Source organism: Giraffa tippelskirchi, chromosome 5 (genome assembly GCF_054371585.1).
Source record: "Giraffa tippelskirchi isolate mGirTip1 chromosome 5, T2T-mGirTip1v1.2.pri, whole genome shotgun sequence".
Classification (NCBI taxonomy): Eukaryota; Metazoa; Chordata; class Mammalia; order Artiodactyla; family Giraffidae; genus Giraffa; species Giraffa tippelskirchi.
Window position 1 is genome coordinate 73,830,077 of NC_137279.1, and position 23,998 is coordinate 73,854,074.

Consider the following 23,998-nt stretch of genomic DNA (forward strand, 5'->3'; position numbering starts at 1 on the left):
AGCGGTAACAGGAAACTAACACGGCCCCCAAAGAGAGCAGAGCACTGGGAAATGCTCCCCTGCACCCCAATTCCCGCCCCATCACCCCTTATTCCCTCTTTCCCCGGGTTCTTATTACCTCTGATACCCACGTTAAGCGCAGACAACATGACTGGATTTCTCTGACAGGAAAACTTCACGCTGGCTCATTTGAGCAGAGACATGGTTTCTAGAGACATGGGTTGAGTTTCAAGGCAGGAACCAACCACATTCAGGATTTGTGAGGGGTAGGCTGTGGGGGCCTTGTCTCTGCCACGAGGCTGGGTAGGGGAGACGGGACCCCACTGATGACTGGGGGTGAGCAGGCCTCTCTCCTCCCAGCAGAAGGTCTTAGGACAAGAACACCCCAGGCCTTGGATCCTGAGTTCTAGTCCAGACCCACTAGCAGGGGGACCCCCAGCGCATCCCTTCACTGTCGCTTTTCTCACTCATAAAGTGGGGATAACCATCCTGCCCTGCCTGTCTCCCTGACAGCTCCGAGGATCAAGTGAGAAAATACAGGTAAACTCATCAACAGCTCCTTTTCTACCTGACTGGGTGGGAGAGCAGTGAGGTCAATAAACCAATTTCTTCCTTAGGCACTACCAAGAGTTAATTCACCATGAGATCTCAAATACCCCGGGCCTTGGCCTTCACATTTGCTGACTGAACTGTCACAGGAGCGCTGAGGCCTCTTCCAGCTGATGGTTTGTTTTCTGCCTGGCGCCCCGCACCCCCTACTGGAGCTTTCAGGAACTACGTCCACCTGCTCCTCGACACTTCCCCAGGATTTGGACCAATTCACCACCACCACGTTCTTCACAGTCCCCGTGCCAGCCCTAGCCCTAACCCTGACCCCGACCCCAACCCCCGGCTGAGGGTGTTAGCATCTGGGGTAGCTAAACAGGTCTAAGACCCGGCTGGAAGCAGCTGGGCTCCTGACTCAGTAACTGGCAAAGCACGTGGGCTCCCCCACCACAGGGCCCATGCCCAGGCCAGAGACGTCCCCCTGGCCCCCGACAGGGCGAGCGCTGGCTCCCTCGGGCTGGGGGGACGTCTCTCCCCTCCCAGGATACCCTGACTCTGCCCTCCCAACGCAGGGAACCCCTCACCATGCATGGGAAGATGAGAGGTGGGGGGAGTCAAGGGGCTGAACCTCAGGAAGGAAGAGAGAAAGCCTTTCAACTGTTAAGTCTGTTTAGTAAAGACAATTTTGCTCATACAAAACGACAAGAGTTTACAACAGTCTGAGAGCTGGGCGCCGTCAGAGGTGGGGAGGTGCTGCAGGCATCGGAGCCCTGCTCTCGCACCCCGAGAAGGCCCCGGGCACCCCCAGCCCCACCCAAGGGAGATGAGAGCTGAAGCATCACCGCCCCCTGCCCCAGGACCGCGGCGCAGGCCCTCTCCCCACAGCGCTCCGGTTAACATGGGGGCCTCCCCACCCCACACTGGCCTGGACACGTCGCTGAGTTGTTTGGGGCGGGGGAGCGGCTGGTGGGAGAGGAGCAGGGTCGGGACATCTTTGGTGCAAGGCCTCCCCCACCCGCCCGCTGGGCCGCACCACGGACACTTGCAGAGGCCACGGGGGTGCTGCGCTCGCCCCGGAGCCCGGGAGGCACTCGAAACGCAGGCTCACCCACGTGGGCTGAGGGCAGGCCTGCTGCAAAACGGCTGCAGACATAAAAGAACAAACACCAGCAGGTTAAGAACGGCAGGAAGGGGGCACAGAGGACTGACTCGGTAGCTCGGCGGAGGCCTAGGACCGCACGAACGGAGGAGAGAATTCCGAGCGAGGCTCCCGGCTTCCTGGCGCTGCGCCAGTGCTCCATGCGTCCTCGCCTGCCCCCGGAGCAGCCCACACAGGCGGGACGGGCGGCCTGGCGGGGGCACAGACAGGCTCCCAGGCACTTCGGCAGGCCCAGCGTGGGCAGGGTGGGCCCGGGGAGAGACGGTTCCGAGCGCGGTAGGGGCCCCTCACGCGCACAGGCACTGACCCGGGCGCGGGTACACGCACGCACGCACGCACACGCACACACACACTCACTCCTATCCGTCTGGCACACCGGGGACATCCGAGGGCTCAGCAGAGCCTCCGGGCCCGGCCCCCCATGGTCTGCAGCTCCTGGCAGGCCTCAGCCAGTGGGGACATGGGGCGTAGTGCCAGCGGGGCAACACAGGGACGCCCCTCAAGAGGGTTCCCCAGACACCCTGGGACACACCCCAAACCCTTGCAGTCTCCAGACAGGGCGAGGTTTGGGGGACACGGGCGGGAGTGAGGGCAAGAACAATAAAAGAAAGTTTGTAAAAATTCTAAGTCAAATTACTGATAAAATTGCCAAATGAGCACAGGGTTGAGAGCATGGTGCCCCCTTTCGCAAGGGCCCCAGCCTCCCGGCGCCCCCTCTCAGGTAGGTGGCCGGAACCGAAGGCAGAACGCAGCCTCTGAAGAGGTCCGGGCCCCACGCGGCCGAGGAGGAGGGGAAGCGGGAGGAGACGGCTCTGGGCCTCTCTGTTTAAAAAATCCATCCAGGTCGAGAGTTATTGCTTGTCCTCCAGTGGAGCTGCCGGCCCAGCGCTCAGTGAGCGAGGGCCGCGGCCTCCAGGGCCCGCGCTTTCTTCCGCCTCTTCAGAAGCAGAGGGTTGGACGCGTCTTCAATCTTTTTTATCTTGATCTGCTCGTAGTCGACCCGCATCGTGGCCAAGGCACTGGTCATCTCCTCCTGGGGGTGGCGACCGGGAGAGACATCAGAGGCCACAGACGGAGCAGGGCGAGGATGGGGTGACATGCGGGAGCGGAGACAGAGGGCAAGCCGGCCAGTGAGCCCAGGGCCGGGTCAGCAGAGCCCCCCTAGGGCCCAGAGTCCCCCAGCAAGCCTGGGGGAGCAAAAGAGCACCGACTAGGAGCCGGGAGAACAGGACTCACATCTGCTCCAGCCAGGCATTAGCTGGGCGATGGTGAACAGGGCCCCACCCTGGACCTCAGTTTCCTCATCTGCAAAGTGAGGAGACGGTGCCCGACGACCTTTCAAGCCCTTTCAGAGGCAGAGTGTAAAGGGCTGGCAGGAAACAGCCACAGCCAACTTTAGACTGACGCAGAAGCCTCTGCCCACAGCCCGGTTGGGGAAGCAGCTCAGAGTCACTGTTGTAACAGACAACTGGGGCAAGAGGATGCAGAGCCAGCCACCTCCATGAGCACCGCCGAGCCCCCCGGCCAGGCGCCCCCTCACCTTGACGTCCTCCCACCTCTCCTTGTCCTCCTTCAGGACCCGGCTGGTGTGCAGTGGGGTTTGAGGGACCTTCGTCGATTGCTGGGGGCAGAGAAAAGGGTCCGACTAAAGACCTGGGGCGGGGTGGGGTCCGCAGGGACCGGCCGCATGGACCCAGGTGCCTCCAGTCCACCGGGCTCACCATGATCCAGGGGTGGTTCATGAACTCGGTGATGGTCATCCTCTGGGTGGGCTCTGTCTTCAGCAGGTTCCGGATGAGCATCTTCACTGCGGGAGGAAAGCGGGGTGTCCACAGGGGACAGAGACAGCTCAGGGGCTACCCTCCCCTCCTGCTCCTTCCCAGTTTTCAGGGAGAAGCCAGACTCAAAGGGGGCATGGACACAGACCACCCAAGATGCTGGCCCAGAGGACCATTACAGACAGCTCCACCATCGGACGGCCCTGCACGTCCTAAGCCCCGGCCCTGCTGGGCCCTTCACACAGAGCAGGTGTGGGCTGGGTGAAGACCCAGTCACTTATGGGAGATCATCCCCACACACACACACACTCGGTGAAGACCCAGAGCCACATCATTGATGGGAGATCATCCCTACACACACACACAGACATACACACACACAGACACACAGGCAGGACATACCCAGCAGGTGTGGGCTCGGTGAACACCCAGAGCCACGTCACTGATGGGAGATCATCCCTACACACACACACAGACATACAGACACACAGACACGCAGGCAGGACATACCCAGCAGGTGTGGGCTCGGTGAAGACCCAGAGCCACGTCACTGATGGGAGATCACAGACACACACATGCACACACACACACACACGGGCTCTTTACCTTCCTCTGATACTTCTGACCATTCTGGGTTGGGGAATTCATACTGGCCCATTCGGATGCGACTCTTCATGCCCGGAGAGATGGCAAGGCCGTGGTTGGAATAGAAAGGAGGGTACCCACACAGCCTGAGCCGAGAGGAAGTGGGACGAGAGGAACAGAGCTGATGTTATTTAGGGTCCTGCACCAGGACTTCTTGCAAAGTTCACAAAGAAATTGGGACTCACTGATTCAGGTACAAAGTCAGGGACAGGGCCCAGGAAACCAACATACCAAGTATCTAAACCACACATTTTCCTGCCCCTTAGCTAATTTGTAGCATTGAGCTATTAGAGTCCACTCAACTCTGAGAGAGGGGACACGCAGCCCCCCCCCAGGGCACCCCCCATCCAGAACGGGATGCTAACCGCGGCCTTGTCCCCTCACCCAGAGGTAGAGGCTTCCGTCCATGCCCGCCCAGCCTGCGTTCCCAGGCCCCTCCCCACACTCACAGGATGTACATGATGACACCCAAGGACCACATGTCACAGGACTTGTCATACTTCTCTGGGCCCAGCACCTCTGGAGCTGTAAACAAAGATGAAGGCAGTGGGCCTGGTCCTCAGAACACCGGGATCCACCCAGGCCCTCTGTGGGTGGTGTCCCCACCCAGCCCTTCAGCCCATCATGACGGGACCGCAGCTAGGCCGGGAAGGGCGACAGTCGTAGCCCAGGCCCAGGGCTGGGTAAAGGAGCCAGGAGACCCTCCTCAGGGGGGAGCCCGAGAGCCAGAATCTCCAGATAAAGCAAGTCATAAACTGCAAGAGCCTTTCAGACTGCCTTTTAGTTTGACAAACACATTTTGAGAGTTTACTCTGTGCAGTCGGCTGGGGGTCCTGAACCAGAGGCACATCCCAGACACCCCTGGGGGTCTGACGGGGAGAAGGGCTCTTCTCAGTGCAAGGGCGCACGTGCACAAAATTCCACCCGTAACCTCAGGCACGTAACTTCCTCTATCACTTCAGGCCCAGCTGAGATCTGCTAAGCCTACGTCAGGTCAGGTCACCTCCGAATCGGGGTGACAAAGGGCTGGTAGACACAACTCTCCTAGGCCCTGGGGCCCTGAGACCAGCAAGAGGAGGCTCTGGGAGAGGCTCCGGGCAAAGATGGGCTCCCCAGGGTTTCTCTGGACTTACCCACATAGTATGGCGTGTAACAAGGAGTGGTCAGAGAGTTGTGACTGGTGGTTTCCTTGGCAAAGCCAAAATCAGTGAGTTTGAGAATGGCGTTGGGCCTTTTGGAGGTGTACAAGAGGTTCTCGGGCTAGAGAGAGACATAAGGAGTATGTCTGCTGAACCTGTGAGCAGCCATCAGAAACCCACAGGGTAACGATTCCTCCCTTCCTCCCCGCCACCATTCAGCAACTGCGTGTCCAGCCCCTGCGATCCAATCTGCACACGAGGAGGCCCCTAGCCCCCACCTCCCAAGGGCTTACAGCAGGCGTGGGAGTAAGACACTACCGCAGAGACAGAGTGAGCACCACAGGGACACAGACCGAAGGTGGGGCTGTGGGGGTGGCTGAGGAGCACGGCCTCAGAAGGCTTCCTGGCCAGGAGCGGGGTTTGCCCAGAGAAGGCAGGGCCTGAGGGGCAGAGAGGCATTCTGCCCTCTCTGCCGCGGGAGCCAGGCCGCAGGGATGCAGGATGACCCTGGGGACCCTTCCGAGGGCCACCATGACCCTGACCCCCACGGTCTCCTGGCCCCCTGGGTTGGGGGCTGGGGCAGGCAGTACAAGCAGCTGGTACCTTGACATCCCGATGGGCAATGTTGATCGAGTGCAAATACTGGATGGCCTCGCCAATGCTCTTCATGATCTCTGAGGCCTCTGCAGAGGAGACGGGAGCGGGGAGACAGAAGCGAAGTCACAAGACGTGTCCTTAGGTTTGAAAGGCCGAAGCAAGAGCCCCCCTGGGAAGCCTAAGGCCCCCGACGCCCCCACCTGCCCCAGAAGGCGAGGCGCAGGAGCGGGCAGAGCCCCAGCAGCAGGCGGGACGGCGGGCCTGAGCACCTCCCCGGTAGCAGGCCCTTGGAGCCCCGCCGCCCGGCCGGGCCCCACAACAGACCCTTTCTACCTCGTTCCGTGAAGGCCTGGTCTCCTCGGTCCTGAATTCGACTGAACAGCTCTCCGCCGTCCAAACTGAAATAAAGCCACAGTGAGATGGGGCCGTGACATCACACTACCGCGTTCGCCACTGCCCCCCAAAAGGAATGAGAAGTTTGCATTTTGCATTTCAGCATCCCCCGCCGCAGTCCTCAGAAGGGAAGGGGCCCAGACGGGGAGCAGGGTCAGGCTGGGCGGGGAACCAGAGGGAAGGGCTGCTCACCACTCCATGACGATCAGCAGGCACTTCCGCCCCGCGTACAGGTTCTCGTAGACGTCCACGATGCGCACGATGTGCGGGCACTGCGAGGCGCGCCAGTGCAGCTCCACCTCGCGGCGGGCCTTGGGGCAGTCCTGCAGCATCTGCAAGCCAGCACCTCCTGAGGGACCGCAGGGGCGAGCTGCCCCGCCTGGACCTCCCCCGGCCCAGCCTGTGTGCCCGCCAGCCCCCACCAGCACGCCATCCACCCCCAGCCCTGGTCCATCAAGCCCCCACCCCGGCCCATCCACCCCCAACCCTGGCCCATCCACCCCCCACCCTGATCCACAGGCCACTGACCCATTCCCCCCCCCCGCCCCGGTCCATCAGGCCCCAACCCCAGTCCATCGACCCCCCACCCTGGTCCCACAGGCCACCGACCCCCAACCCTGGCCCATCCACCCCCCACCCCGGCCCATCCACCCCCCACCACGGCCCATCCGCCCCCCCACCCCGGTCCATCCGCCCCCCCGCCCCGGTCCATCCGCCCCCCGCCCCGGTCCATCCGCCCCCCGCCCCGGTCCATCCGCCCCCCACCCCGGTCCATTGAGCCCCTACCCAGCCTGCACCAGCCCTCTTGTCACAGCCCCGCACCCCCTCCCAAGCCTGACTTGGGGCTCTGCAGCTCTCTTATCTGCTCTAAAAGAAACAACAGGATGACCCCTTATGAGGTCTCCACAGCTGACCTGAGACCATCCTAGACCATGTAGGGAAAGACGGTTGGGCCTCTCCCCAGCTAAGGGCGTGAAGCCTACTGCAAAAGGCGGGCAGGGCTGAGCACTGGGAGGCAGAGAGTACAGAACGCCTGGGTAGGAAGATAGACTGAGGAAAATCCAGATAACCGTGGAAAAGGGCCTAGAGAGGGGAGCCTCCAGATCTGTTAGGGAAGGAAGCTCTAAGATCCCTAAACCCAGCATACCAAATCCACAGCCATATCTTTTCAACAACAGCCAGCCTCAGGAGCCAGCCAGCGTGATCTAACTCTTGGTTCTTAATAGATCCCCAACCTGGAGCAAGTCACTTAACGTGAGCCTTATTCCCAACCCCTCTTCTTTCGGGGACCAGATGCCAACATGTTAAAGGAGCCCGGCTCCCTTACCTGCCTCAAAGGCTAAGACTTGACTAGTCTAAGCCGGTTTCATTAATCCCAAGCTCTTTACTAAGACCCAACACTGGTCAGGCAGCACTCCACAGGAAATCTGCAGAGAGGCCTCTTGAAAGCAGCACAGAAGGCACCATGTTCCCACGCATGGCACCTTGTGCCAAGGCAGTCACTCTGGTACCAAGGGGTACCTTGAGGTGGGGGGGGTGATACAGAGGAGCACTAAGACACTGCTGGGAAGCGCATGAGTCTTGGTGAGGAAGATCAGATGGCCAGAAAGGAGCCAGACTACACAGGAAGGAGAAAACCAAACCAGGTATTTCCAACAATAAAACTAACATTCAGTTATGCTATAGTCTATGACCTGCTGGGCTTTGCCTAACTGTACAACAGCTGCCCATTTTACAGGCTGAGGAAACTGAGGCTCAAAGAAGCAATGTGTCCCAGGCTCATTTCCTGGGGGAAGCCCGGGTTGGAATCCAGGCCACGTGGATTCCCAAGCCTAAACTTTTTCCATGATACCATGCAACTTTTAGAGGAGGGGTGGAAGCCAAGACTTGTTAGTCTCAGATCACCAAATGCAAACTGGGTTCACAGATGCAACCAACAGGTGCCCAGATAACTCAGTCTCCTAGGGAGCAGTCACCACGGGGTCACACTGCCACCTGCTGGCAGTCTAGGGACACTGCACAGATCCTGAGTTTTGCTCCCTTCAACTTCATTCATTCAAAAAGGTTATTTTCCCTTCCCACACACTATGAAAAGCAGGAAGAGACTCTGGCCAATCTCATTTGCAAGTATTTCAATTCAACAACCATTTACAGAGCTCCTACTATGGACCACACATTATGCTAGATGACAAAACCAAAAAGAAGAGTCTCAGTCTGAAAGGGACAGTTGGATGGCATCATTGGACATGAGTTTGAGCAACTTCCGGGAGATGAAGGACAGGGAAGCCTGATGGGCTGCAGTCCATGGGGTCACAAAGAGTCAGACACGACTGAGCGACTGAACAACAATCTGAAAGAAACTGGGGGAGGGGGCCTGCGGGGAGGTCGCCACACAGAAAATGCTTATAACCCAGTGAGATAATCTGCTGCGAGACTGATAAGTTCAAAGAGTTCAAGAGAAAAAGTTCTCAGAACAATCTAAAAAGAAAGACCTCTATCGCCCTCTACAGGCACACAGTGCTGAAGCCCAAGCTGTCCCATTCACTCAGAGGCAACAGGAGGTGAAGGATCTGCAGTTAGGAGAGACTTGGGCCTGGGTCTGAAATCTGTCAATTTCTGGTTGCACAGCCTTGGAGAGACTGTCACCTTTTGAGCCTGCTCCACATTTGCAAGTCAGGGGTTAGAATATCTGCCTCCCTCCTTCACAGAGCCACTGCAAGCTTCTAATGAAAGAACCTCTAAGCACGCTTCGTTATCAGAAAGGCACTCACCTCTGCAAACCATCAGCATAACTGCCACAGCACAGGGGCCCTCTCTGTCACCTCTGAGTTGAGGCTGGAACACTCTGATATAACCGACAAACCCTGATGTTACAAGTCACCAGCAAGACCGTAGGCTGGGTTTGTGTCTGCAGCCCCGTGACCACCGCCTAGAAACCAGCTCTGCTCAAACTTTCCACAGCTGTGCTAAGTGAGCACACTGCTGCTGCTGCTGCGTCACTTCAGTCGTGTCCGCCTCTGTGCGACCCCATAGACGGCAGCCCACTAGGCTCTTCCGTCCCTGGGATTCTCCAGGCAAGAACACTGGAGTGGGTTGCCATTTCCTTCTCCAAGTGAGCACATACCAAGGCCCAAACCACATGCACGGCCCTCAGCCCCTCCTGAACTCAGAGCACACACTGCAGGTTCTGCCTGCTCTCTTTACCTTAGACACATCAGTGTGTGAGGCGTTAGGCAAAACAGAACATGCAGCCAGGAAGCCTAGGTTCACCTTCCACCTTTAGATTTGCACACAATTCACTCCGTAGCTGGCAGAGGAGCTGGAGTGACGTAGTACAACAAACCTGGCTTTGCGAATCCCACACAATTTGCATCCCAGTTCTGCACTTCTCAGCTTGTCAAAACAAGAAAGTTGGACAGAGTAGTATTTTCAAATTCTAAGAGAAGCCGAGTAAGAATTTCCCATGAATACCAGTAACTGACAGTCAGGGATGTATCAGACATCCTTGAATGGATATAAAAATCAGCCCACACAATGAAAGCAAGACCTTCAACTCGGTCAGGCTTCCAGGCTGGCTGATGTCACTGGGGCAGATCCGTGAAGAGCCAAAGAGGCTGTGTGGACAGCTGTGGGGTACAGAAGCCAGCAGAGAGGCAGGCAGGAATGTGCTAATCTGGAGGACTGGGCTAAGTAAAGACCAACAGGGGAGGTGCTGAGCTCTGGCCCGAGGAGCGTCAGGGAGAGAAAACAGGATTCTGACTCGCTGCCAGGGGCCACCAACAGAGGAACGTAACAGGCTCGACCAGAAGCCAAGAGAGTCACATGGAAAGGCTTCCACCTCTTCGGCCTGGACAAGGACAGGAGAGGCCAAAAGGCCCAGGACCGCAGCCCTGAGGGCCCCCGGCTGAGGGAAGGGTCTTCCCACCAAAAAGCCAGAGGCCCCGAGACAAGGAATGCCTGAGGGGATTATAAAACATTTTCAGCCCATGCTAAGCCTGCAATGAATACTGTGACTTGCCTCGGCCCCCTAGAGTTTGCATCTGCAATTCCCTTGCCCGGTAGAGAAGGTTAACTGTCACATGTACTAAACTGCAATGCAACAGGCAAGGCCGCCTACCTACAGGTGTGGCAGGAGCCAGGGACCAGACCCGTGCCCGCTGCCTGGGGAGGAGCCTCGAGGGTGATGGTGGCAATGAGGGAACTCTCCCAAATACTGATCCATTACCACATGATCCAGCGATCCCACTTCTGGGTATGTATCCAGAAAAACTCCAATTCAAAAAGATACATGCATCCAAATAGCAGCACTATTTACAACAGCCAAGACAGGGAAGATGTGGTACATAAATACAATGGAATATTACTCAGCCATAAAAAGAATGAAATAATGCCATTTGTAGCAACATGGATGGACAGAGAGATTATCACACTAAGTGAAGCAAAAACAAATATCATATGATATCATTTATATGTAGAATCTAAAAGAAATGATACAAATGAACTTATTTACAAAAGAGAAAAAGACTCACAGACAGAAAACAAATTTATGGTTACCAATGGGGAAAGGGGAAGGGGAGGGATAAATTAGGAATTTGGGATTAACAGATATACACTACTACATATAAAGTAATCAACAAGGACCTACTGTATAGCACAGGGAACTCTACTCAATATTCTGTGATAAACTACGTGAGAAAAGAATCTAAAAAGGAGTGAATATACATACACATATAGCTGAATCCCTTTGCTGTACACCTGAAACTAACACAACACTGTAAATCAACTATACTCCAATTCAAAAAAATTTTAAATCCAAAACAAAAAAACAAAACACTGTTCCATGCCTCTGTCTTCGCTGGAATCTGGAGGCAAAAAGGACAGTCTGCCTTATATCCTCCACCAAATAAATCCTCCACCATGGGATCGCATGACGATCCAGGGTGGTCAGCATTCTAAGCCTTGATGAGCCAGAGAAGTGGAAAGAAACAGAGGCCAGGGTCTGAGCGCTGCTCACCAGCGAGGCCAATCTGAGGACAGACAGGAAGGAACAAGCCCCAGGTCCCCAAGGACCATCCCCTCACCACTCACCAAGCGTGTGAAGTTGGGGAAGTTTTAATCCTTTTGTGCGTAAGTTTCCTGATCTACTAGTTCACTTCAGTCATTCAGTCATGTCCGACTCTTTGCGACCCCATGAATCGCAGCACGCCAGGCCTCCCTGTCCATCACCAACTCCCAGAGTCCACCTAAACTCATGTCCATTGAGTCAGTGATGCCATTCAACCACCTCATCCTCTCTCGTCCCCTTCTCCTCCTGCCCTCAATCTTTCCCAGCATCAGGGTCTTTTCCAATGAGTCAGCTCTTCGCATCAGGTGGACGAAGTATTGGAGTTTCAGCTTCAGCATCAGTCCTTCCAATGAATATTCAGGACTGATCTCCTTTAGGATGGACTGGTTGGATCTCCTTGCAGTCAGTCCAAGGGACTCTCAAGAGTCGTCTCCAACACCACAGTTCAAAAGCATCAATTCTTTGCTCTCAGCTTTCTTTATAGTCCAACTCTCACATCCATACATGACTACTGGTAAAACCACAGCCTTGACTAGAAGGACTTTTGTGGACAAAGTAATGTCTCTGCTTTTTAATATGCTGTCTAGGCTTATCTACTAAATAGGATAATAACAGTACCCACCCATTCTAAGTGAATTAACACATGTACATTACATGAATTATTGTACCAAGAATGGTGCTTGGATGTGGGTCTGAGGGCTTACACCCAGCTGTCTGCACCAGGAGAGTCTGGTTTAGCCTCTGGCTACTGAGAATGCTCACTGAACTGATGGGTCCTAGGAGGAAGCCATGCCCTGCAGAAGCAGAAGCAGCTCCTTCTTGGCCCTGCCTTGCTGCGCACCCCCCACCCCCAGAAGACCAGTCAGTACTTCAGGGAAGCATCCAATGAAATACCAAACACCTTGTGATGAACTTCCACTGGAGGTCAGCATCTGGAAAAAAATGTCAATCCTTTGCCCAGTTGTTTCATATCATCTCTGTCATTGGGCTTTGACAGATGTCCTGCCCACCCCTTTTATTTCCTGTGGGTCAGCCTCCCCAGGTAGCGGAATGGAAGAGCAAGAAAGTGTGCCCTTCGCCACATGAACAGCCATTGACCTGGAGTGGAGGGTGTGTGGGCAGTGAGTGGCACACATGTGTGGTTTCTAGCTCTGCTGATGGTGGGAGCTCAGAAGGGCACAGAGTGGGGAGGGTCCACAACCCTCAGCCACCTGCCAGATTGAAGGCCAGAGGCAACTTGATGTAAAATTAGGCACAATCTTCACTCCCCGTGCCCCTTCTCTTTTAGACCCATTCACTGACGAATGGTCCCTCCAGGCTGAAGGATCTGTTGCCTTCGGGGGGGCGGAGAGCTTAACCTCCAGTCTACACCAATCTCAACCCTGTGGTTTCCTCAGTATCTATTGTGTGAGCTACTGACGTGACCTCTTCTTCCCTCTGATTGAAAGCTCACTCAGCATTTCTGGATTATAGAATTCTTATCTCCTGCCTTGTTACTTTGGGAATTTTGAATTTCTTTGCTTTTGTTTTTGAGAAGTAACCTAAGAATTTCCTACAACACTAAATAAAATGGTACTGGTACTACCTTTCAAAAAAAAAAAAAAAGAATGGTGCTTGGCAGAGTAAGCCCTGCACAGTGTCACTATTATTGCTCTGCCCCCAAACCCCTCCATGAGTTCCACTGGGACGGGGAGCAGGGACCTCGCTCACACGCGTCTCATTCAAGGTGCTACTGACGGCTCCAGGCACTAGGAGAGGGGCACCCAGAACACCGGAGAGAAGTGGGCCTTGGCATCTTAGCCCCGGGTCTCCCTCTCCCTTCATACCACACCTAGACAGCTGGGGGCAGGGTGCATGTGTGCAGAGAGAAGAAAGCCGTCCATCCTCCCCACGACTGAGTGCCCAGAGGGAGGGATGCGAAAGCCTGTCTCAGGCACAGAATGCGGGGCCCACGTGTGGGGCACCCTGGTAAGACCTTCTCTGCACTCCCAGCAGAAGGGCGGCACCTCTGTGAAGGAGGCCACCTAGGCGCTCAGCAGGCTAGAAAAAAAGAAGAGGACTTGGGGAGGAGGGCTGCTGCTGTGGGCCGAATCCCAGCAAGCGCCTGAGCACAGGGCTGGCGGCAAGCAAGCAGCAGCCTTGGAGGACCCAGAGGACCCGGGAAAGGGGAGCCCTCTGAGTCAAACATGTGCTAATAAGCACTTCCAACAGGAGCCCACACACCCACCCTACAAGGACGCATCCTATTTTGTAAGTGAGAAAACACAAGAGCAGAGAAACTAAGCTACCAGTTTGAGGTCTCTGAGCTGGCTGTTCCCAGCAGCGCTGGAATCTGAACCCCATTCTCACTGCACCCAAAGCCCCTTTCCCACCACCCCATGGAAGGGCAAAGGGCAAAACATCTGCCCAAGAGTATCCATGATACCAACAGCCAACATCAGGGGCTGAAAATGTAAACAAGCCTGAAAGCGCAAAGCAACTCTTTAACCCTGAAATCCCAGAATTCAAGAATTTTAGAATTTTACCCTATGGCACTAACCATAGCTGAAGATTTAACACTATATATATTGTAAGCGTTGCTTACTTTAACCAGAAATGAGTAACAAACCAAATGCCCAGCAACAGGCAACAGAGATGCTTTTTCAGGAGTTTATCTATATGATCTTCAATCATTAAAAGAATATTTCAGAAGAATATTTAAGGGGAAATGGATTTCTAAGTGTTTCAGTCACCTTGACAGTATCAACAGTAGCACTTTATTTTTTCTTTTGCAGCACAAATCTCCATCTGAAGTTTCTTTAAGTCTGTCTGGTTGTAAGTGAAAAAACAAGCGACAATGAGGTGGATGATCCTATAGCCTGTTATACAGAGTGAAGTTAAGTCAGAAAAAGAAAAACAAACATTGTATAGTAAAGCATATATATGAAATCTAGAAAAACGGTACCGATGAACCTAACTGAAGGACAGGAATAGAGTTGCAGACACAGAGGACGGACCTGTGGTCGCAGAGGGTGGGACGAGTAGAGACGGGCAGTGACACAGGTACACGACCACGTGTGGGACAGAGAGCTGGTGGGAAGCTGTCAGCACAGGGCACTCAGCCTGGGGCTCCGAGAGGAGCTCGGGGGAGACAGGGGTGGGAGGAAGGGAGGCTCAGAGGGAGGGGCCATCTGCGTGCTTACAGCTGATTCACCGTGTTGCAGAGCCGAAATCAACACGACACTGTAGAGCAATGTTCCTCCAATTAAAAGCCTTAAAATGATCTTCTAAAAAACCTTTTAAGTGCAGTCCTATATGTATATTTAAGTAAGTATAGTCCTATATGTATATTAGCATATGTATACAATACATGTATATGTATACATATACACATGTATATTTATTTATACTTGTATGTATATGTACACAGATGTATAAATCAGCTTGTATATGTGTGTATATATACATATATATGGAAAGGCAGTCACACTCAGTAAAATGTTAATAACGATATATCTGAAAGATATGATAATAGGCACCTTAATTTTCTTTACTATATTTTTATTCTCCAAGTGACTCATAATTAGCATATATACTTTTTAAAGAGCCAGAGAAGCTCAGCTCTCTGCATTTGACTCGGAGGCTATCACTCAAACCCCCAGACCCCGTGGCCGGGGAACAGCGGCTGTGGGCACCCAGGCAGCTCTGCCAGGGGGCGTGGGCACAGACCAGCGCCAGGGGCTGCACTCTGGAGTCTTGAGCAAGGCAGTGGCTCGTGCCCAGTGGGCGCCCGCTGCCGCACAGGCCCCTAAGGAGAGGAGACGGGCAGACCTGCAGTGCGAGCCACACGACCACCCTCTGCCCTCTCCAGCTCACCCAGCCCCGACCCTCGTCTCCCCAGTGCTCCGGCTAGGAGCGGGGCATCCGTGTCTGGCTGAAAGATCACGGGACCTCTCCTCTCATTCAGCCTGAAACCTGGGAAACTTGGCCCCCACAGCCCTGAATGGCGAACAAGGAGGTCTGCGGAGTCACAGGCTGCGGGCCCAGTCCACACTGTCCTGGTACCATGTGTGATCTCCCTAAAGCCCCCCTCCCTGGATCTGCAGCAGTTAAGGGGACGCGAGACACGTGGCCCTCACAGCCCCTGACCTCATCTCCCCAGACGATCATCACTGGGCAAACCTGGAACGCCCGGCACGCGTCACGTGCTGGCGTGGAAGCTGCTGGAACACAACGGAGAACATGACAACGCAAGCCTGGACCCCACGGAGCTTACACATTAGTGCAGGAAGTACGCGACGAGCAAATTTTTTGTTTTTTTTTTTTTAAATTACACATCATGATTTGTGCTATAAAGAACATAAATTATGTGCTGCCACAGAAGCAGCAGTGGTGCTGAGCAAGAACCTCTTTTTTTCCCCAAATTTCACAGAGATGAAAGGCTGGAGAGAGGTGTCACTTGTCTCTTCATCCAGCTCAGCTCAGGACATGAGACAGGAGACATGGACAAGTCTTGGGTGAAATGATGGCTTTCCTCTACATCTACAGGGACAGAAAGAGTATGATCCCCCTCTAGAACCTCTGCCCAGCTCAGAGAGGAGCAACTGATGGACCTCCCCTAGGAACTGATCGAAACAGAAATCTAACAGCACGTTTTTTTCAATCTTTGAAGGCGAGAAAGTCACTGAAATAAAACGCACACAGAAGTACATCATCAGGGTCCTACATGTTGGCGCACACATTCCCAAACATTTGGTTGGGAGGTAAAAGCGGTTTTCCATATTGTTTACTGGTTTTCATTAATGTGACGGGAGAAAATCCCAACCCAAAGCAAAGCTAAAACTTACAGCAGGGAACCCAGTACCCAAAGCCTTTACAGCCCTGAGCCACTCTGCCCGGAAGATGAGTGTGACCTTCCCTGCGGTTCCCGCCTCAGCCTCGCTCTCACTCTCCTGGGCAGCCAAAAAGCACCAGCCTCCAACCAAAAGACAAGAGGCTTACAAGTTATGCTTATAAACAACAAATTTTTTAAAATTTTGCACCATGTACTAGCCAAAGGTTAACTCTGGCAAATCAATTGTAAAAGATTAACAATCCAATGTAAAACTGGCCAAAGAAGAACAGACAGCTCAAAGAAAGAGAAAATCAAAAGAAAGAAGCTTGCTGCAACTCATTAAAAGAGAAATGTTTATAAAACATAACAATAATTATCACCAGAATGGCAAATTTTTTTTTTTTAATGTTTGACCAAAAACAAAACAAAAGAAGGAATTCTCTGGCAATCCAGTGGTTAGGACTCTGGGCTTCCACTGTGGAGGGCGTAGGATCCATTGCTGGACAGGGAACTAAGACCCTGCAAGCCATCCAACCAAAAAAACAAACTCCTGGGCTTATGCAAAGATTCTTGAGGAAAAGGCACTCTCTCATACACACAACAGGGATATAAACTGGTATATTTTTGGCTATGTCTATCAAAATCGTAATGTTCAAACCTTAGGCCCAGTAACTACTTAGCTAGGAAATCATCCTACAAATGTGTTCCTAAAGCATCTTAATGGAAAAAAAATTGGTCATAACCTAAACATCTACCACTAAGGAACTGATGAGATAGGTGGCACACAGGACAGGGTGGGCACAGCCTGCTGAAAGGGAGAGGCAGGGCTGCACTCACCACTGAGAGGGGACCAGGCGTTAATAAACGGAAAAGCGGAGAACAGAAGGATACTTTGGCTTTTTTGTTTATGTCCAATTTTTTTTTAATGGAGCTGCATTCACATTACTTAGGTAACGTTTAAAGTACGTTCACAAAAACTAGAAGCAAACATACCAAAAGGTTCATTAGTGGGGGGCACAGGATCCATCCCTGGTCAGGGAACTAAGATCCTGCAAGCCTCTACACATAAATGGTTGTACCATAGGTAACAATTTTCTTTTCTGCATTTTTTAAATTTGCAAAAATGAAAGAAAGTACTAAATAGAATGTAAAATATACCACTTGGGTGGTTGTTTTGTTTTGATTAAGGCAAAGGGAAACAATATACAGACTCATGAATGTTTAACATCTTTCTGGAGGTTAAATTACGTCCCCCCAAAAAACATCAACAGTGTTCACCAAAAGGGAGTAGTTACTAGAGAAAAGCTTATATTTCTCCATCTTTCTCCCTTTTCATTTTACATTTTTTCTGTATTGTTTGGATCTCTATCATCCGCATGTATTTCTTCCTAAAAATTAAGTCTAGGGATTCTCAACAGGTGCGGTATGCTTTGGTCCTACATTTGACTACCAGCCTGAGTCCCCCAGAAGCAAGTCCACCTTCTTGTTAGAGCAGGAGGAGCAGAGATGGGGACCCCTCGTGGACCACGGTGGGCGGGGGGGCCCTGCTGGTACTCAAGAGTATGAGCGGAGCCCAGGTAATGAGAAGATCTGCCATCTTCCCAGGAGTATATAAACTGAATATGGCTCCCCTGGTGGCTCAGCAGTAAAGAATCCGCTTGCCAATACAGGAGACATGGGTTCAATCACTGGATTCGGAAAATCCCCTGGAAGAGGAAATGGCAAACCACTCCAATATTCTTGCCTGGACAAGCCCATGGACAGAGGAGCCTGGTGGGCTACAGTCCATGGGGTCGCAAAAGAGTCAAACATGACTTAGCGGCTAAAGAACAACAACCCAAATATGATAAAGAGCAGGCTGTGGCCCCAAACCACCACTGCTGACCACTTCTGACTTATCTGGAAAAAAAGCCCTGCACTCAGCGTGGATGTCAACCACGAAGGAGTCTTGGGAAGGAACCGAAAAGCCACGGGACACAGAGATTTCTGTTTCTTCCAGCAGACAGAAAGAGAAAGAAGAATCTTCGTGTGTACTGCACCGACCAGGCATCAGGTGTACTTTATATATAGAAAATATGCTGTATTTAAACCTCCTCACAGGCCTCTGGAAAACAGTCAGTTGCTGACTCCATTTACACGTGTGGCAACCGGGGCTGGTAAGGCAACTTGCCCCAGGTCACACAGCTAGTGATGACAGCCAGAATTCAACCCCATTCAGACCCCAACCTCCAGGTCCCTGTTTTCACTACAATTGAGGCTTCGACAAACAAACCCCGGGCTGCTGATACTAGTGCCTGTTCCTGTCTCCTTCCTCCCAAAGGCCTCCCCTCCCAGCTGCAGGTCGGCCTCAGTCATCTCTGCGTCCACCAGGCCCAGCACAGAGCTTGACGCAAAGGAGCTGCAACACACACTTACCAACCAAATGGGGGATCATGGATCCGGACAGCTACACAGGCTGTGTCTTACTGCACGAGACAAGGCATATTTCCCCGGACACAGGTGGATGGGGGGAGGGAGGAAACACACAGGACTATCCAAGTCTGCTGTAAGCTAAAATCCGAGTGGCAGGGAGAGAAACACCCTGTTCTTTGTAGTATGTAAGTATTATTTTATGAAATCCAGAGATGGGAAACCATCAAGAGAAAATAAGACGAAAGGGGATCATGAACACTGCTTCTGGTCCACACATGGCCCCCATCCATCTGACCCTACGCAGCTTAAAAAGCAAATACAAATCTTCAGTTGGAAGCAATAAACGCCGCTCATCTTCATCGTGCTAGTTCAGCGGATCTGGGGGTCGTGGAGGGAGTTGAGAAAGAAAGTAGAAGAGAAGGGTCTTGTAAGACAGCTGGGTGAAGAGAGAACGAAAAAGAACAAGAAGTGGGTACTGTGGTAACACATGGGGGAATACGGGCTAAGAGATGTGAACTGCTCTTTCCTACACAGTTGACGAAAACGGCCCAGATGCAGGACAGAGCTCCAACCACCCACCATGAGTACATGGACATCGGAGAGAAAGACGAAGTCCTTTTCTGCTAAGAGCAGGGTCCCTGACACATTCCTATCTTGCCTCATTAAGGAGTTCACCTCTCATACAGCTGAAGATGCAAGAAGGGAATTGTTACCTAGAACTCGATTCTAACCAGAAAGCAAAGGCTAGTAAATTACATAAAAAAAAAAAAAAAGAAAGAAACCGCAATTAGCAAAAACAATAACAACAACAAGAACACCATATTGGGGGATAAACTCGTCAATCTGGAGTTCAAAGGAGGGAAGAAAAAGCCTGGAGACAAAAACAATCGTTTGGCCTGTACTTCCTGAAAAATCAATGGTTAGATGTTGAGACAAAGGTACTGTATAGGCAGAGATCCCAAAAGGGAATGCAGTTGGAAAGACAAGGCCTGGTCTCCAACAAGTGGATTCTGAGCATCTAAAGCACGATAATCCCCAGCTGCCAAAGGCAAGGTCACGGCACAGGGCGCTGAGGAGGTGTCCAAAGACACGAGCCAAGTGCCCAGAACCCAGGACAGTCCCAAAGAGAGTGAGATGAGCTCAAAAACAGATGAGCAGAGCTGATGAAAACGCAAGAACCACTTGAAATATGTCTTAAACCTACACGCAAAGCTGGAAGAAGAACCAGGGAGGAAGGGAGCCCCTCATGGGGAGGGACAGAGGCTCTCATCTACCAAAATGATACAGACTGTGCTCCCTCTTTTCTGTCAAGGAGAAAGCTCTTCAAACTGGACCATATTTAGGGCCAACGTCAAAACCAAGCTCACCCAAGAACCAACTTATAAGCACCCAAAGATGACTGAGCTAAAAGACACATCCCAGTCTCAGAAGAATCACACTCCACGATCAGAAGGAACCTGCAGCAGGTGTGATGCCCAAACCACCACTGGCAATCACCGAGGAGCTGTGGGGAAAATGGGCAGTGCTCGGCTTTTTGGCAGCTAGCATTCCCCCACTGCCCGCCCTGCTCCAGGCACTGGCGGGGGGCGGGGGCGGGGGGGGGGTCAAGGAGTTCAGCCTAGTGAAGGAAAGGGAGTCAAGGAAAAAGAAACAATATGCACACAGAATTGCTAATAAGAGGACCACCTGACGTCACATCTGTCTCTGGCAAAGCTCTAGTGCAGGTCATGAACTAGACCATCACCAACCTGGGCTAGCTCCCTGAGAGGTCATGGCACACTTAAACACATTACCTTTTCCAGCAGGCTTACTAAATTATAGGCCAAACAAACAACAGATATTAACGCCTGGGTCCTTGACTTCTACAAAAGACATGAACAAATTCTCCTGCTAGACCTTTGGGATGATAAAGAAAGAGGGAGTGAGATGACAAAGTACTTTGAGTTTATTTGTAATTGTTATCAATGACCAATACTAAAGTGTTATTAATGGATCTAGGACAGGCTAAGTGTTGTTGTTGTTTAGTCACTAAGTTGTGTCCAACTTGGCGACCCCAGGGACTGTAGCCCGCCAGGCTCCTCTGTCCATGGGATTTCCCAGGCAGGAATACTGGAGTGGGTTGCCATTTCCTTCTCCAGGGGATCTTCCTGACCCAGGGATTGAATCCGTCCTTCCCGCATTAGCAGGCAGATTCTTTACTGCTGAGCCACTGGGGACAGGCTGAACATGCACCAAACTGAACTTGCCACTCATTCTGACTTGTTGCCCAGTCTCGATAAATGACAATGACATCACATGTAGCCAGGCTCCCGGATATAAATCTTGAAGCAGTCATCTGCAGCCTCTCTCCACCCACCCCCAACAGAGCCAATCCACCTTCGTCTATGGAAAGATCTCCCCAATCAATCTTCTCTTTTCCAGTCTTGCTGCCACTTGTTTGGTCCCCTCAGCCCTTCCATGCTTTCTAACTAGTTTCTAGACAGCAGACTTAGTCTGCTCTCCAACACTTCCCACATCAACCTCTCAAAGGCAAATCTGAGAAGACAGATTTCTTCCTTAAACGTCACCACTGGCTAAGAGAATAAAATCCCAATTCCTTAGCTTGGTCTTTCCTAGCTCCTGCCCATACCTCTGCCCTCATCCTATTTAAGCTACGCTGAAAGCCACTGTCCTCAAACACACCGCGCCTCGTCAGGACTCCACGTCTTTGCATCCTTCCAGCACCAGTGCAAAGTCACCTCCTCTGTGAAGCCTCCCTAGTGATTTCCAGGCACAGTCAGCCCCTCTTTCCTCTCTGCTCCCACAAGACTCTTGTTAAGTTCCTACTTCAACACACACACTGGTCCTCCTTCTGCCATACAGACCACGTGCTTTTTGGAGACTAGGACCGTGTCTTGTTTACTTTTTGATTCCTAATCCTGGGCCTAATACATGGATTCATGGATGTACTCAATAAATATTTGCTTGTTGACTAAACCCAGAGAACACCTCCAGTGACAAACCACGGAATGCCATCCTTGGCTTTGCCTACAATTTTACCAATACACTGGCTAAAGATGTAGTAGACAGGAAGTTCATCAAACTTGCAAGTGACTCAAATACTGGGCATGTGCTAGGTAACAGATTTTTTTAAAGATCACAGTAAGTGAAAATACGGGCCAAAGTAACTCCCTAAAAATGTCATATGTTGGGGCTCAAAAAACAACTACTAAAATAAGAGCATGTGATGAGAGAGACCTTTCTGAAGTCAGATCCATACAACTCAATGAGTGAGAGCGAAGGCTCTGAAGGCAGGCTGCCTGTATGAGTCTCAGTTCTCCCACTAACTAACCATGAGATTCTGGAAGTCTCCTAACTTATACCTCCAGTTTCTTCCATTGCAATGCAGGGATAATAACAGTACCTACTTCATAGGGCAATTCAATAAACACTACTATTGTTTCTTGATGATGTTGCTGTTACTGTTGTTAAAAGTTACTTCTAAGAGAAACTATAAAGCATTGTTGTTAAAAGCAAGGGCCTTACAATCAGACTGCCCTAAATTCAAGCCAGCCCTAAGCTTAGTATTAACAGCTGCCTGACCTTAGGCAGTTATCTCCATTCCTTTTCTTTTTTTTTAAATGAGCTCCCTGACCAAGGATAGAACCTCGGTCCCCAGGAGTGGAAGTGCAGAGTCCTAACCACTGGACTGCCAGGGAATTCCCTTACTTTCTAATCTCCAATGTTTCCATCCATTAAATGGGGCTAATGGCAGTATCTGTCAGAGATATTCATTTTAGCATTACAGTTAATCCTTGAACAACACGGGTTTAAACTGCACAGGCCCACTTACATGCGGAGTTTGATTAATAAATACGTACTACAGGACAACAGCATCCCCAGTTGGCTGATTCCAAGGATACAGAACTGCAGGTGCAGAGGACTGACTGCAAAGTTACACGTGGATTTTTAATGCATGGGGGTCAGTGCCCCTAACCCTCACACTGTTCAAGAGTCAAGTGTATTTCAAGTGGGTTAAAAAAAATGGTATAAACTAAATGCTCACTAATAGAAACTGGTCAAATAAATTATGGTATACCCATAATGGTACATTAAGTAATATGCGATTATAAAACAGGAGGTAGATCTAGATAAACTGAGATCAAAATTTCTCCAAAAAAGATATTCTTCCATGAAAAAGGCAAGCTGCAGATTGATACACACAGTCTGGTCCCAGTTTTGCAAAATGTTTTGAAAAAGAAAAGGCAGATGTGTGTGTGTATGTGTGTGTTTACCCACTTTCTTGTAAATATAGACAGCTTTTGCTTTACTTAGTAGTGTGTGTGTGTGTGTGTACACTCAGTCATGTCCGACTCTTTGCAACCCCATGGACTGTAGCCTGCCACGCTCCTCTATGGGATTTTCCAGGCAAGAATACTGGAGTGGATTGACATGCCCTCCTCCAGAGGATCTTACAGACCCAGGGATTGGACCTGCATCTCTTGTGTCTCCTGAACAGGCAGGCAGATTCTTTACCACTAGGGCCACCTGGGAAGTAACACGGAACCATACAAATGACCATACAAAATAATCTTTATCATCAATGGGGAAAACTGTGATTGTTCCATGACCTTTACAAATTTTTGTCAAAAAATTAAAAACTCTTTTACTGTCAGTTATAAATGAATAAAGAAGTAAGAAACTAGTCTAAAACTAAGATTGATTTAGCACACTGTAACTAAAAAACAGAAACACTGAGAATGAGTGTTGTGTTTCTTTGCAAAAACTCAGGCAGAGAAGGGCTTGCCTTCTCAAGGTTTAACATACAAGACAGAGCAAACATCTTTTCCGTGCCTTTACAAATTGCCACAGTCTTTGTAAATTTGAATCAGTTTCCAACATTTTATCCTTTGGGCTTTTAATGTTGCAAAATACCTCCAAGAGTCCCTTCAGTGAGAAGCTTTTTCCCAGTGTCACTTCCTCTGGCACTTCGTCCTCTGCGTCACAACTGCTGGGTCAGGGAACTTGCCTTCACTTAACTCCTCTGGCCGCACACGCAGAGTCTCAAACAGCAGCAGTGTCGACATTTCTACAGTCAGCTGTTTATTCTATAATTCCACTTATGTTCAGTTATGGAATTTCACTTTCAGCATTACCATTTTTCATTTCTTTGCTGAAATTTCATCAACGTTGGGCAATTTCCTCTTTTGATTATCCATTTTTGTAAAACATCACATGAGTTTATTGCTAGGAGACAAGGAAGCAACACAACAGCTGTACACTTGCCCATGTGAACTCAACAACAGACGGGCAGTGACCACCACCAACAGACGCAAAGAAGGGCTGTGACTGGTCACTGATCCTAACACATATCTGTTAGGTACATAGGGATTTGTGAACTGAAGAGCTAGTAGCAAAGTTTGTACTCTATACAATTACTCATAGTTCACATATCAGAACAACTCAAACTGG

General features: G+C 51.2%; 1 protein-coding gene across 3 annotated transcripts in view; it reads right to left on the reverse strand.

Moving 5' to 3' along the window:
- Positions 1-1,197: 1,197 nt before the first annotated feature.
- MAPKAPK2 (MAPK activated protein kinase 2) overlaps positions 1,198-23,998 on the reverse strand; it is a 47,960-nt gene continuing 25,159 nt past the window's right edge. For 2 of the 3 annotated variants that reach the window (XM_081493261.1, XM_081493264.1), the window contains exons 2-10: positions 6,450-6,589; positions 6,198-6,262; positions 5,871-5,950; positions 5,262-5,388; positions 4,578-4,653; positions 4,090-4,214; positions 3,427-3,512; positions 3,246-3,326; positions 1,198-2,738 (exon numbers count right to left, since the gene is read on the reverse strand). In XM_081493261.1, the coding sequence (XP_081349387.1) occupies positions 2,595-2,738; positions 3,246-3,326; positions 3,427-3,512; positions 4,090-4,214; positions 4,578-4,653; positions 5,262-5,388; positions 5,871-5,950; positions 6,198-6,262; positions 6,450-6,589 (924 nt within the window). In that variant the 3' untranslated portion in view covers positions 1,198-2,594. Of the gene's footprint in view, positions 2,739-3,245; positions 3,327-3,426; positions 3,513-4,089; positions 4,215-4,577; positions 4,654-5,261; positions 5,389-5,870; positions 5,951-6,188; positions 6,263-6,449; positions 6,590-23,998 lie in introns of all 3 variants that reach the window. The other variant, XM_081493263.1, reaches the window with a different exon arrangement.